The 13,363-nt window shown below is 48.9% G+C and overlaps 1 protein-coding gene across 47 annotated transcripts in view; it reads left to right on the top strand.

The window, feature by feature from the left end:
- The window catches only part of EPB41 (erythrocyte membrane protein band 4.1), a 96,311-nt gene that overhangs the window by 48,692 nt on the left and 34,256 nt on the right, over positions 1-13,363 (top strand). For all 47 annotated transcript variants that reach the window (XM_040587364.1, XM_040587344.1, XM_040587342.1 and 44 more), the window contains 8 exons: positions 1,903-2,007; positions 4,828-4,870; positions 6,793-6,868; positions 7,372-7,590; positions 9,783-9,870; positions 10,413-10,565; positions 11,519-11,616; positions 11,958-12,130. In XM_040587364.1, the coding sequence (XP_040443298.1) occupies positions 1,903-2,007; positions 4,828-4,870; positions 6,793-6,868; positions 7,372-7,590; positions 9,783-9,870; positions 10,413-10,565; positions 11,519-11,616; positions 11,958-12,130 (955 nt within the window). The remainder of the gene's footprint in view (positions 1-1,902; positions 2,008-4,827; positions 4,871-6,792; positions 6,869-7,371; positions 7,591-9,782; positions 9,871-10,412; positions 10,566-11,518; positions 11,617-11,957; positions 12,131-13,363) is intronic.

The following is a 13,363-nucleotide window of genomic DNA, read 5'->3' on the forward strand; positions in this document are numbered from 1 at the left end:
CTGCAGTTGAATATATTTGCAGTAAACAATTTAAAATTATTATGTTGACTTACAGCGCTGCAACCCCCTTCATCTGAGAGCTTTTCTTCCGCTTTATTTTGTGCGTTCTCTCACAGGGTTGTTTTGCTGTCAGGGCAATAAAAAGCTAGCAGAAATCCCCATTTCAGTATCGAAGTGCTTGTGCGGAATATTAATCATCTGGTACTTGCCATCTGAGCGTAGTTCCATCAGCTTGTTTTTCCCCAGTCCCGCTGGCTAAATGGGCCAGGCGAGGGTATCTGGGCACAGGGTGCCTTGTGAAAGCGGTTACCTTGGGTGATCCTGGGCAAGTAGGTCAGCGCCGGCCGTTTGTGTAACGGCATCGCTGCTGCCGCTGCCTGGGATCAGCCGGGAGCATCACCGCCCTGCCTGCCTCCCCCCTTGCTGGGGGGCTGCTGGTGTGTGCAGCCCCCGAGAGGCGGCTGTTCCCCGAAAATGGGGGTGGGCAGGTTGCCCCGTGGCTCTGCGCCAGCCTGCTGCAGCGGTGCCTCCAGACACCGGCAGGCTGCTGCTGGTGGTTGGTGGTGCGGTGGGTCCTGGCCCGAGCAGGACGTTAGAGGTCTCTTTCTGTAAGTCCAGAGGGTCACGGAGAGGGTTAGGGGGACTGCTGTGTTAGCGAGACCCTCTCGAGTTGACAGGTACCCTTGGGTTGAACGGCAACATACTCCTACTCTAGCATTTTGAGGATTTATTAAGGCTTAATTGGGATGGAATTGCAAAGGTGTAGGGCAAAGACCAGCACAAATGCCTTTATCCAAGAAGAAATGATTTCAGGCATCCTTTCCAGTCGACAGCCATGGAAAGTTTTGAATTTCCATGTGTCTGTAAGTGCCAATTCCTTGAGAAATACCCAGGCTGGCCGTGCGCCGTGTTACCTATGGACTCACAGCGTGCGCACTGAGGACCTTACAGCTGAAGGACGGGAATAAAACAAGGCTTGGATCGGTTGCCATGCAGAGATGACTAAAAGGAGAGATGTGGGCACAAGTGATGCATTAGTAAAGCTTATCTTGCGTCACTGGAACTGCACTTTTCTTTTTAGCAAAGCCTCCGATAGATGTAGCTGCTTCTGGTTACCATAGTTCTGTGCCTCAGGGGTGTTTTCCTTCATGCTTTTGGACTAAAAGGGTGTCTGTTCCTCAGGCCAGTTCACTTCTTCAGGATTTGGAGGCGGGGAGGAGGGGGAAAAGAGGAGATAGGAAAAAAAAAAGTGTTATTTCTGGAGGCAGGGAGCTGTGTGCTAAGCAGCTTTTGGTGCGTAAGGCAAAACTGGAGATGCTGGGTTTCATCAGCAGGTCGGGCGGGTGAAAAGGCTGCGGAGACGATGGTCTTGGGTTCTGAGCTGCTGTTCCTGTTGTGAACCCGGTAAAGTCAGGTGGCCCCCAAATGGGAGACTTCAGCTGTGGGTTGGAGCAGCAGTCTCATACCCTGCATTGATCGTCTTTTGACGAATGCCTGCTCGTCGGAGCGCCTGGCCCTGGGGGGTGTCAGTGCGGTGGATGTACCTTGGGGAGGGAAAACCGTACGAATCCTTGGTGTTTGTTGAGCCGTGTTGAGAAGCTCAGCTTTGGAGGGGTGGGGGGTGAGGGGGTGGGGGTGGTAGACATAGGGCTGGCGGTAGCAGAGAGACCCGCTGCAGTTCCCAGTGCTTCTCTGGTCTCACGTTTTATGCCCGATGCTCTTTCCTATAAGGGGTACTTGCTCAGAAGCGTCCAGGAGATCAGCTTTGGAGCTGATCAGGACTTTTCCCCCTTCTAGACAGTGAACAGTGTGGTTTGATGCCATGCCTTTGTCCCCTCTCCCAGGAACAAGGGCAGGCAAAAACCAGCCCGTCCTACAGAATTTCTTTCTGTCTATTTGCAGAAACACGCCAAGGGGCAGGATCTACTTAAAAAAGTCTGTGACCACCTCAATCTCCTGGAAGAAGACTACTTTGGTTTGGCCATATGGGACACACCAACCTCCAGGGTAAGTGTTGAGTGATGTTCTGCACCTTGGTGGGTTCAGCTCTTTCAAAAGATAAGATCTTCTTAAAACTCCTTTCAGTCTCCTCCCCGAAAAAAGGAGTAAGAGGGTCATCACAGAGGCAGAATTTGTAAATGCACGGTTACAGAGGGTGGGTTTTAGTTAGAGCGCTACGTGAGTGTGGATCTTCACCTGGAGAAAATTCATTGTATTAGTTTACTGCAAAACGATGCTGTTTTGTAAAGCTGTAGCTCCCGAAGTCAGGCTGCCCTGGTGCTGGTGTCAGCGTCGGCAAGGTTTGGTCGGGGCTGTCCAGAGCAGTTTTGAGTCGAGGCTTTGACACCTTTGAGCTCTTCATACCAAAACTCTTACTCATACGGTTTCAGTTTAAGGTTTTTGTTTGCTTAGACTCAAGCAGTGTCTTATCTTTTAAACCCTTGGTTATGCTTTAACTCAAACAATTATTCGAGCTGTCTCCTGAAGCTAGCCAAAAGTGTGCTAAACTGAAATCAGGGGCCGCTTTTGTGTCCTTTAGACCAGTTACGTTAGTCCACACTGACTGGTCCAGTGCTTCACCTGCAGTTACTGTGGCTGACGGGTGTGTGTCACTATACTTAATAACTGCAAGTGTGAATTTTTAACACACAGGCAAAATAACAGCCCATGGCTGTGTGGGGCGGGTGGAGCTGTGTCTTGGCTGTGTTTTGCTGTCTCTGGTATCTTGCTGTTCTCTTGGATGTGAAATTGGCTTCCATGAGTGTTGGCTTTTTTTACTTTAGGAGTTTGTTGCGCTTGCAGAGGGAGGGATAGGTGTACTTTTAGATCCAATTAACAGCAAAAAGTTTAGCTGGAGCAGCTCAGCTTCTCACACGCGTGCTGTGTGTAGCTCACCGCTGCATCTCCCAGACCCCCGGGACTTGCTCTTCTCATGTCCAGGCGTGCTGGTGTCGATTCTTCTGAAAGCAAAAGCATGCACCTCCTTCCCTTCCAGCCGACAAGGGCGAAGAGGTTTTGCAGCTTTTTAACTAAGGACTGAAACCAGACAGTTTTGTCAGGTTTGTGTCCCAGAGCTGAGAGCTGAGGAAGGTAAAGCCACTGTGCTTGCGTTTAGCTCCAGTGCAGAGTGGAGGCTCTGATGGGAGAAAACACCATTTTGGGGTTTTTTTTTTTTCGAGGGGGGAATCTTTCTGGTTGTGTTTCATTGAACTTTGAATTCTGAAGCCCCATCTCTCTCCTGCTGTAATTTTGAACAAGACCCGACATCGAGTTCCTGATTCACAGGTAGAAAAGATCTTAACAGGAGAGCAGCCGGTGAGCTTCGGCACCTCACCTGCAGCTGTGCGGAGCAGGCGGAGACGCACGTGTGTTTTCCTGGACAGGGAAGAGTTGCCTGCGGCATTTCCCACCTTGATATTTAGGAAATACACCTTCCTGGGGACGGGCGGTTTCCCACGTGGGAATAGCAGAGGGTGACAGTGGGAGCAGGAGGTGGTGACAGTGGACGGAGCAGCTGGTCGGCGCTGGCGGAGCTCGACGCTCACGCTGCTCTGAAAGGGAGGATTGTTCCCCACCGATTCGTGATGGAGCGTGGATAAAAGTGCTGTTAATTGCTGTGCCCGTCATTGTCTGCAGGATCAGGCAGGGTGAGTGCCGAGGATGCATGACTGCACCCTGGGCTTGGCTGCCTGCAATCCAGCCGTTACCGCTGCAGTAACGAGCGGTCGTGGCACCGGCGTGGACTGCTTAAAACAGTGGCCCTAAAAAGACAGCAAGAGGCACATCTACCTTTCAAACGGCTTTTGTATCCCCAGTTTTGTAGTTAGAGGGGGCAAGCGTATAAAAAGACAAGATTAAATGTAAGTATCGCTGTCTCTCTGCCATGAAGTTACGTGTCCTGGTCAAGACAGATTAGCTTGGGGGATTCAATGAGTTAATTCCTTCACCTTGGGAGACCTGGTCGTCCAAATCCTGCTCAGGGCTTGTGAAAATGAAGAAGGTGATTTAATGCAGCCTCTCCAGGAGGGCTGTTAGCACCACGCTGTTGCTTTCAGTGGGGCAGACCCTGACCTGTGCAAAGGGAAAGGCTCAGACTTGACGTGCTGGGAGTTGCTCAGACCGTGCTGGCAAAAGCAGGAGTTGTTATTCGAGGCTTATGTTGCACCACCATCCCACAAACCCCAAATTACAGAGGAGGGGAAAAAAAGGATGTATTTCTAAATTTGTAGCTGAGATAATTACTAGAAACTTGAGTCATACTTAAAAGAGATGGAGTTTATGTCACACTCCTGTAAAAGAATCCAGCCTTCCCCAGCAATTGGATGCTTTCACTCGTATTTCAGTCATTAGGTTGTTAAAAACCATAACTAATAATAGCAAGTCTTGGCAATCTTTGCTCTGAATAGGGAAGGTATGGAGACAGGGTGCTTAAAATGAATGCAGACATCCCATTTGCCTATTTTTAAAGGTTCTGGAGGAAAAAAAAAAAAGGTATTGCACAAAAGTCCAGCCCCTTGTAGCTGGAAGTGGTTGCAACCATACCTGCTGCTATGTGAGCCCTAATAGGCCTTTTTTTATTTTATTTTTTATTTTCTCCTCCTGTTCCTTTGTGCCTCCCCTGTGGTACCTGGTAGGTGAAGGTTTGGCAGTGCACCCACCGAGACCACAGACTGGAGTAAAAGTTGCAAAAAAATGCACTGTCTCTCCAGTTTCCATGGCTGTGTTCATGTCAAATATTGTCTTTTTGCTGTATTTTTAGCAATTTGCAGTTTTCTGTGATGTTTCTGGAACGTCTGTTAAACTGTGAATGTTTTTATCCTCTTACAGACGTGGCTGGATCCTGCCAAAGAAATAAAAAAACAGGTTCACGGTAAGTAGATCGAATGTATCGTGTGGTGGGTGAGGGTGGTTTCTCCCCCTTCCCTAAATAAACGTGGCTCTGGGGGACCCGAGGGTGGGTGAGGGTTCAAGTGAGGGTGTCTGGCAGGGATCAGCACAAGTTCGAGCAGTCTGTGCATCCTTTCTCTTCTTCTTAAGTACTTAGTGATGCTCTAGAATTAGGGAAAAAAATGTCATTTCCTTGGGAAAACATAGCTTGGGGTGTGTTTGCCCTCTGCAAACCCGCGCTGTCCTTGCTACCATGTGATGCTGAAACACGAGATCTGCTCCCAGTTGGAGGATGGGGAGATAGGTGTCACTAGGAACCATTTAAATCTCAGATGAGATTGGGAGAGCAGATTTTTATGCTGTAGCGAGGTTTTATGGACATTGAAGCTGTTTTGTGGTCCAAATAGGGGTACTGGAACGATAAATGGCTCGAGTAGTGTCAGGGCAAATACCAGATGCTCTCCAAAGTTCTGTTTTACGGTTTGCTAGCGCTGAATTAGTGCAAGATGAGGGCAGTAAGCAAGTTAAATAAATTTTAGAAGCTTTTGTCTTCTCTCAGGAGCAAGCTGACTGCTTTGAAAGTAAAATACTGTTTTACATATGCTTTTGTGGAGGTGCAGAGAACAAAGTGTGTCACTGAGTACAGACTGGGGGGAAATGCTGCAGGGCCAGGGAGCAGGAGAAGCTCCTGCTCTCACCAACTTCTCTTTGAATCGATAGCAGGATGTGTGTAAAAGGCATGGGCTGCTCCAGCCGTGCCGGTAAAATTCAGCTAATAAGTGTAATGAGCAACCTGCTATGGAATCTGGGCCCCTGAGATGGGTTAAATGGCAAATTATTTGATTTTACTTGAATATAATGTACGCATGCAATGTGTGTCGGTTTAGGTAACCTCTGCTACCTCACATGTTGTCTTGGGAGTAACTTGTTTTGAACTGCGTGCAATGAAAACAACATGCCTTGTGTTTAATCCCAGTTGTGGCGTTGCATAAGAAGTAAATCCATGAATGCTGCGTCCTTCCTCTTCCCTGTTTGAGATTGCGATAAACCTCTGAGCAAGTTAAGCGCAGGGGTATCTCCTCTTTCTGAGATAAATATTATTCTGAACTAGTGTTAAAGGACACAGCAGGGGGGAGTTATAACTATGAAAATTACTTTTGAGTGCTTAATGGGTCAGTCAGGACTGTTTTCTGTGGGTAGATGGGATTATTTAAAAAAAAAAAAAAGTCACTCCTTCAGCTGTGTCACCTAGACTGTCCATACCATGTATAACACCAGTTCTGGGTGCGATTAGGTGGATTCTCGCTCCAGTTGATGCCTGTAACAGTGCTGGTACGAGGTTTGCAGCGAGCTGTGTTAAAGCATTTAGGTCTGGACTTGTAAAGCTCTTCCCGTCTCGGCGCTTGCTGGTTTCACCCAGGGGTTGGTGCTGGTGTGGTGCTGAGTTTGAGCAGCAGTCTGACCACCCGACCGATGCGTTGGGCTGCCAGGCGGCTTGGCCCATCTGCTCTGTATGAGAAACTGGAAAATTGGGTCAAGTGATAAAACAATACTGATTTATTAACTTGTAGCCTGGCCTCTCTTCGTGAATCCTATTTTTTAATCGATGAAAAAATGTGTAATTTAGCCTCTTAGCAATGAATTTAATTTTTTCCACAAGTTGTGGTTTATTCCTGTGTGTTTGCCTGCCCTGTTCTGTTTTCTCCTGCAAATGAAATTGTACTTTACACCGTCTGGTAAGCAGCAGCTCGTTGTCTGAGCGAGTAGTATTAAAATCAGTATCGCGATCTGCTGGCTGTATTTTGAAGGTCGGATGGGACATTCCCCGCTGTTTTTGTAAGAAGTGACTCTCGCAAAGCTGCTCGGGTGTGTTTCATTTTCTCAGCCTCTTCTTTGCCATTGCAGGCGGCCCCTGGGATTTTACCTTCAATGTCAAGTTTTATCCACCGGACCCTGCGCAGCTGACGGAGGACATAACCAGGTGAATTAACCTGCTGCCAGCCAGGGAGCTCACTCAGCAAAGCAGTGGATGTTGGATCTGTAATGTTTGGGTAGTTTTCCATCCTTCAGCAAGGAGATCAGATGTCTTAGCGGATTGCAAGGTTTTTCGCTTGGTTGGTTTTAGTGGATGTGCGGGATGTTCCCGCTCTCCACTGAAGTCCACGTGTGTAGAGCAGTGTCATTTATAATCCTGGCATGCGTGTGTTTGTATGGAAAAGTAAATTTTTACTTAAAAACGGGATTTTCTGATGAGAAGTGTCCTCTGCTCCATTTGCAGAGTGAAGGTGACTTTAAAATCCTCCTGTCCTCCACACTGTTTACTGTGGGAATATTACCCCATCAGTAAAAATACAAGTAGGAATTAGAAACGAGCATCATTCTGCATTCATCAGTGGCATGAAAAAAGAGACACAGTTTGATCCTCAAGTTTCTTAAGTTTCTCTGTGTTCTCTGTAAATAGTATTTTGCTCCCCCCTCCCCCAGGTATTACTTGTGTCTTCAGCTTAGACAAGACATCATTACGGGGCGGCTGCCCTGTTCCTTTGCGACTTTGGCTCTGCTGGGTTCGTACACGGTCCAGTCTGAGTTGGGAGACTACGATCCTGATCTGCACAGCCCGGATTACATCAGTGAATTTAAATTGGCCCCAAACCAGACAAAAGAGCTCGAAGAGAAGGTTGTGGAGCTTCATAAGACATACAGGTGAGGTGCAGCAGCTGGAGGACTTGCTCCTGCACAGCAGCCTGAAATAACGGGAATAACGGGGCTTTCTGGTATTTTCCCCATGTCTGTTGTACACTTTGAGTTTCCTATTGCACCAATTTTTTTTTTATGTTGGCAACCAAAGCTTTAGCAGTAAGGTGTGAATTTTCAGCTACAGAGAGTATCAGCTTTTTTTAAAAGATCTGATACTTTATAACAAAATCTTTCTAGAAGCTGGAATTCTTTTTTTCCTGCATGAAGAGCTGTTTTTAGAGAGCAGATGCAAAGTCTTGCAATTATTTATTAACAGGTTTTTTTTTTCAATAATAGGGCTGTGAAAGTGGGTTTTATTTCATGTGAAAAAACAGTGTTTGCTTGTTGCAACCTTGTCCTTTGCCTTTTTTAAAATATATTTGCTTGGGGATTTATGTAATTTTTGGATTGGAGTCTGGTTGGAGGAGATCTCATCTCTTTGTACGCGCTGTAGCCTCCAGCATGTTTGGGGTTTTCTGCTGCCATGTTTCATGAGTAACGCTTTCTAACATGGAAATGTTCCAGGTGTTGCAAGATCTATACACCTGCAGTTAGGCTGTCCTCCTCGGGTGACCTGGGCAGATGTGTCTTGGGTTGAAGGACTCCTGGGAGAGTCCCCCTGGCACCAGGTTGAAGGGTGACAGTAACCCAACCTCTTCCTCATCTTATTTTCAGCTTATTTCATTGATGCTCTGGAGTGCTTGGGTTGCAGCAGCTGTGTGGAGCCGTGCGCCGGAGAGCAGCCCGCTGGCAGCTGCTGCGCCCTCCTGGAATTACATTTGGGTTTTAGTGGGGGTGAAAATAATAATAATTAAAAAAAAAGCGCCCATAAACCTGCTTAGCAATATGGAGGCCTTCAGCCGGCAGCCCCTTGACCTGTGAAAAGCTGCAGGCTGATGCGCTGGCGAGAAGGGAGCGAGGAGGAGCGTGGCAGGCAGGCAGGGAAGGGTGGCCGTGCGACCAGAGCCGCAATTAACACCTCGCTCAGCCCCGCAAATCAATACTTGGAATTGATTCCCCTCCATTTGCGCCGAGAGGAGAGGAAATGAGGGAAAATAAGTACTGGGCTGCTGACAAGCTTCATGACTTGAAGTCAAAGGCCATTAGCTGCCCTAGAAGTGGCAGAGCACGTTGCTGAATTATTCATGGCTTCATTAGAAGGATACTTCAAGGTATAGGATGTAGTTATATTTAATCTGCTAGCATGTGCGAGAGGAAGCAGCATGTACTCGTTTAATTTCTGGTCTGTATTCTGTGAACATTCAACTGTCAGGGAGTTTTCAGTGGGAAAGCTCTGCTAAACCACACTCTGCCTCTCACTACTTCATTTGCAAAGCACCAGGCACGTGTCGGAGGTGGCAACTGCTCCGGGGGTCTTTCCTAGAGGATTGTCCTCACAGTTGTCTTTGTCTGCCCTGTCTCCCACCACTAACAGCTCTATTTACCTTGCACACGAGGTGCATGCAAGTGCTCAGTAAAAGGAAGATGTCAAATCAGGGAACAAAATGAAATGTATCCAGCTGAATCCTCTCCCAACAGGGCTGTTAGATGCACCTCACCCACCAGAAACTTATTAACAAGGGCACTTCAGTAACGTTGATAAATAGCCTCCATTATGAGGATGCTGCTGTTCAGTGAGGTTGTGTTGCATTGCCCCTCCCGCAGACAGGGTACCATCTGCTCCCAGAAAATGTCTCATTCATCTGGCCTGCTCCAGCAGGAATCGCTGCTGCGTGGGCTCAGCTCTCCGGGCGTTTGGTTGGGAGAACAACAGCTGGGTTTGGGGAGGTCTGGAGGCAGGAGGTCTGGGAGGATGGTGCATGTCATCCTTTGCCTTCGCCTGGATCGGTGTTTCTTCCTCTGGATCGAGTCTTGTGCCCCTTCTTGCACTTCCTCGCTTTCTTCCCTCGTGGTCTGTACAGCTCCACAGGTGTAAAGCACGTCTGTTTTATGAGGATGTCTCAAAGCACAAATTCGTGCGTTCAGAGTAATTGAATAATTCATCGTCTGGGCACAAATTTGTACTGAAAGCAAAAGAAGATCTTAGCGAGTAAATGGTTTTGTGAAGTCTGGTCTGTCTCCTCCTAAAAGCCACGTTAGGGGAATACTAAAAGCCACAGTTATTAGGGGAATACCAAACCCTTTCTCTCTTTCCCCAGATCCATGACTCCAGCCCAAGCAGACCTGGAATTTCTTGAGAATGCAAAAAAGCTGTCGATGTATGGAGTTGACCTTCACCAAGCCAAGGTGAGAATCAGCGTGTGTTCACCCGCCTGTGGATTTTGTAATTTGATTATCCTTCCCTTGCAGGAGCAAATTTACCTATTGCAGGAGGCTCCCTTTGAAAGATGTGGGAAGTATGGGAACACAGACACACAACAGAAATGCCTCGAGCATTCTTGCAAAGAGAAGCGACTCTCCCTGATTGCTTATTATTTATATATATCAGGAAGCTTTACAAAGCTGCTGGTGTAGACGGGTCCTTGCTCTGAGGAAGGTGGAACGTAAGGCTCTGACCCGGCAGCGTGAGCCACTGCACTTGGGCAGATGCAGGATGGATGCTAGATGAGCCCTTTGGGCAAGCAGCATCGCAGGAGAGATGGGCAGGAGGGAGGAGGTTGTAAGAGAAATGCGGGGGAGAAGCGAGCCCGCTCTTGGCTGCGCAGGGAGCTGAAGTCTGGGTGGTTGGAGATGGGCTGCGGGGGAGAGCGGAGCGGTCACTTGGAAGGCAGACGTTCACCTGGAACTCGTAACCCTGACACTGCTTAAATCCTCACCTGCTTTCCCAGGACTTGGAAGGAGTGGATATCACTCTGGGAGTCTGTTCCAGTGGCCTTCTTGTTTACAAAGATAAACTGAGAATCAACCGCTTCCCTTGGCCCAAAGTCCTGAAGATTTCTTACAAACGCAGCAGCTTCTTTATTAAGATTCGGCCAGGAGAGGTACGTCCTGGCTTCTTTGTGCTTGTGTCGTCTTTAATTGCCTTCTGATTATCACCAGCGTGTGTGCTTCACTAAAACACGGTGAGGGGAGGGAGCAGGCTTTTCTCCTAGCGAGCATCCTACGCTCCCGTCAGGTTCCTGCTCTGCCCGGGTGTTCCGACCTCTCTGGAGCTGTAAAGCAGCAGATGAGGGTCTGAACGCGTGTCACCCAGCACCACCAGAGGTGACGATCTGAACGCCTGTCATCCAGCACCACCAGCGGGCGACGATCGGTCTGAACGCGTGTCACCCAGCACCACCTCCTGGCACTGCTTGGGATTCCCAGCATCCAGGGGAAACCTGTGGGAAGCACACCCGTTGAAAGTGGGAGAGGACTAACTCCTTTTTTAGAAGCAGGACACAAGACAAAGGCTCTTCATCTTGCTTTTATTTTTATTTAAAAAAAAAATAATTAAAAAACCCAGACACATACCTTTTCAGTAAGGCTGCAGCAGGCAGGGGGTGGCTGCCCCGACACTGCCTCTTGTGAACGGGGAGATCCCCAGAGCAGACTGGGCACTGGAGAGACGGTGGGGAGAGAGGCTGTAGTGGGGCTCTGCCTCTTTCCTTCTCCTCTTCCTCCTCCTGCTTCAGCTGCCGTCACCCAGCCTTGCAGGAAGGTCCCTTTGCCATCCCATCCAGCAGCTGGGCAGTATGATGGGGCAAATGGTTCTGAACGGTTGCAAAACCCACAGCACGCTCCTCTGCAGGGGCCGGCACATCCCAAGGGATGGCTTGTGGCCAAGCACCGTGTGTTCTCAGACCCGAGCTCCTCCCGCGCGTTGTGGAGTGAGTTGCGCTGCTCTTGGGCTAGGCCAGCAGCTTGTACTGCAGCAGAACAGGTCGATGGACTGGGCGCTGCACTCCTGCCACGTTTATTTCGTGCTATACTTAAGTCTCTGTATTTTCTGCAGCAAGAACAGTATGAAAGTACAATTGGGTTCAAGCTACCAAGTTACCGGGCAGCGAAGAAGCTGTGGAAAGTATGTGTTGAACATCACACGTTTTTCAGGTTGGTTTTCTAAACGGTAGGCTCACCTTGAATAACTAATGCTTTAGATTAGCTGCTGAAAATGAGCACTCCTTCGGTGTTCCTTAGGGTTTCACAAAAATTGGAGTGAAATGGTTGCAGAGACATCAAGTGTTTATATTGTGATAAATTTTAGGTAGCTTCTGCTTCAGAATATATGTAAGACAGGGGTCTTCCAGCTTATGGGGGCTTGTTGTTAGTGCCTGTTGTTTTGTTAATCAAGTGTATGCAAGAGACTTCTTTAATTTGTATTTTAATTTCTCTTTACCTGCCACTTCCTAGATCTGGAGGTATGATTTTTAAATTGTGCATGTGGTTTTCAGGCTGACTTCCACTGAGGCCATCCCGAAGAGCAGGTTCCTGGCACTGGGCTCCAAGTTCCGCTACAGCGGCCGGACGCAGGCACAGACGAGGCAGGCGAGTGCCTTAATCGACCGACCTGCTCCCCAGTTCGAGCGGACGGCAAGTAAGCGAGCCTCCAGGAGCCTCGATGGAGGTGAGTGTCTGGTGCCTCTTCCCTCTCCGTGGCTGGATTCAGGAGGATGCTGAGATATTCCTTAAATATCACTTAAATTCCCTGCTCTTTTTTTTTTTTTTTTCCTCCCCCCAAAAAAAGCACATAATTTCTCACTTTAATACAAGACCCAGACATAAACCACAAACCAACAGTAGTCCCAACAAGAACTGACTGACGAAAAGGATGTAGGTGGGTGCCAAAGGCTTATGGCAAAGTTCTGGTTGTAAAGATACATCCTTATTCAATCTCAGTGCCTTTTGCTTTTAGCACATCGGGAGTTAAGCTATTCTAGGGTTTTTTTTGTTTAATGTAGCTTCTTAAATTACATCGTTTTCCTTGAGGGGGAGATTTTTTGCTACAACTTTTCAAAACTTCTTCAACAGCTGATAAAGCGATGCTAATGTTGCAACTTGGTGGCATATCAGTCAGGTGGGTTTGTCCCTGGCATTTTTAAAAGAGCTGGCTAGGAGCAGGCTAGAAGTGGTGAGGCATGGAAGGGGGAGTGCCTAAGTTTGCTCCTTTTGATCAGGATCATGAGGTGCTTGTAAAATTAGGATCTGGGGAAAGGGCAGCATTCCTTTGCACCGAGAGGATCCAGGGAGAGAGGGGCATCCCTTTGCACCGAGAGGATCCAGGGAGAGGGGGGCATCCCTTTGCACCGAGAGGATCCAGGGAGAGAGGGGCATCCCTTTGCACCGAGAGGATCCAGGGAGAGAGGGGCATCCCTTTGCACCGAGAGGATCCAGGGAGAGGGGGGCATCCCTTTGCACCGAGAGGATCCAGGGAGAGGGGGGCATCCCTTTGCACCGAGAGGATCCAGGGAGAGAGGGGCATCCCTTTGCACCGAGAGGATCCAGGGAGAGGGGGGCATCCCTTTGCACCGAGAGGATCCAGGGAGAGGGGGGCATCCCTTTGCACCGAGAGGATCCAGGGAGAGGGGGGCATCCCTTTGCACCGAGAGGATCCAGGGAGAGGGGGGCATCCCTTTGCACCGAGAGGATCCAGGGAGAGGGGGGCATCCCTTTGCACCGAGAGGATCCAGGGAGAGGGGGGCATTCCTTTGCACCGAGAGGATCCAGGGAGAGGGGGGCATCCCTTTGCACCGAGAGGATCCAGGGAGAGGGGGGCATCCCTTTGCACTGAGAGGATGCAGGGAGAGAGGGGCATCCCTTTGCACCGAGAGGATCCAGGGAGAGGGGGGCATCCCTTTGC

Source organism: Falco naumanni, chromosome 3 (genome assembly GCF_017639655.2).
Source record: "Falco naumanni isolate bFalNau1 chromosome 3, bFalNau1.pat, whole genome shotgun sequence".
NCBI classification, from domain to species: domain Eukaryota; kingdom Metazoa; phylum Chordata; class Aves; order Falconiformes; family Falconidae; genus Falco; species Falco naumanni.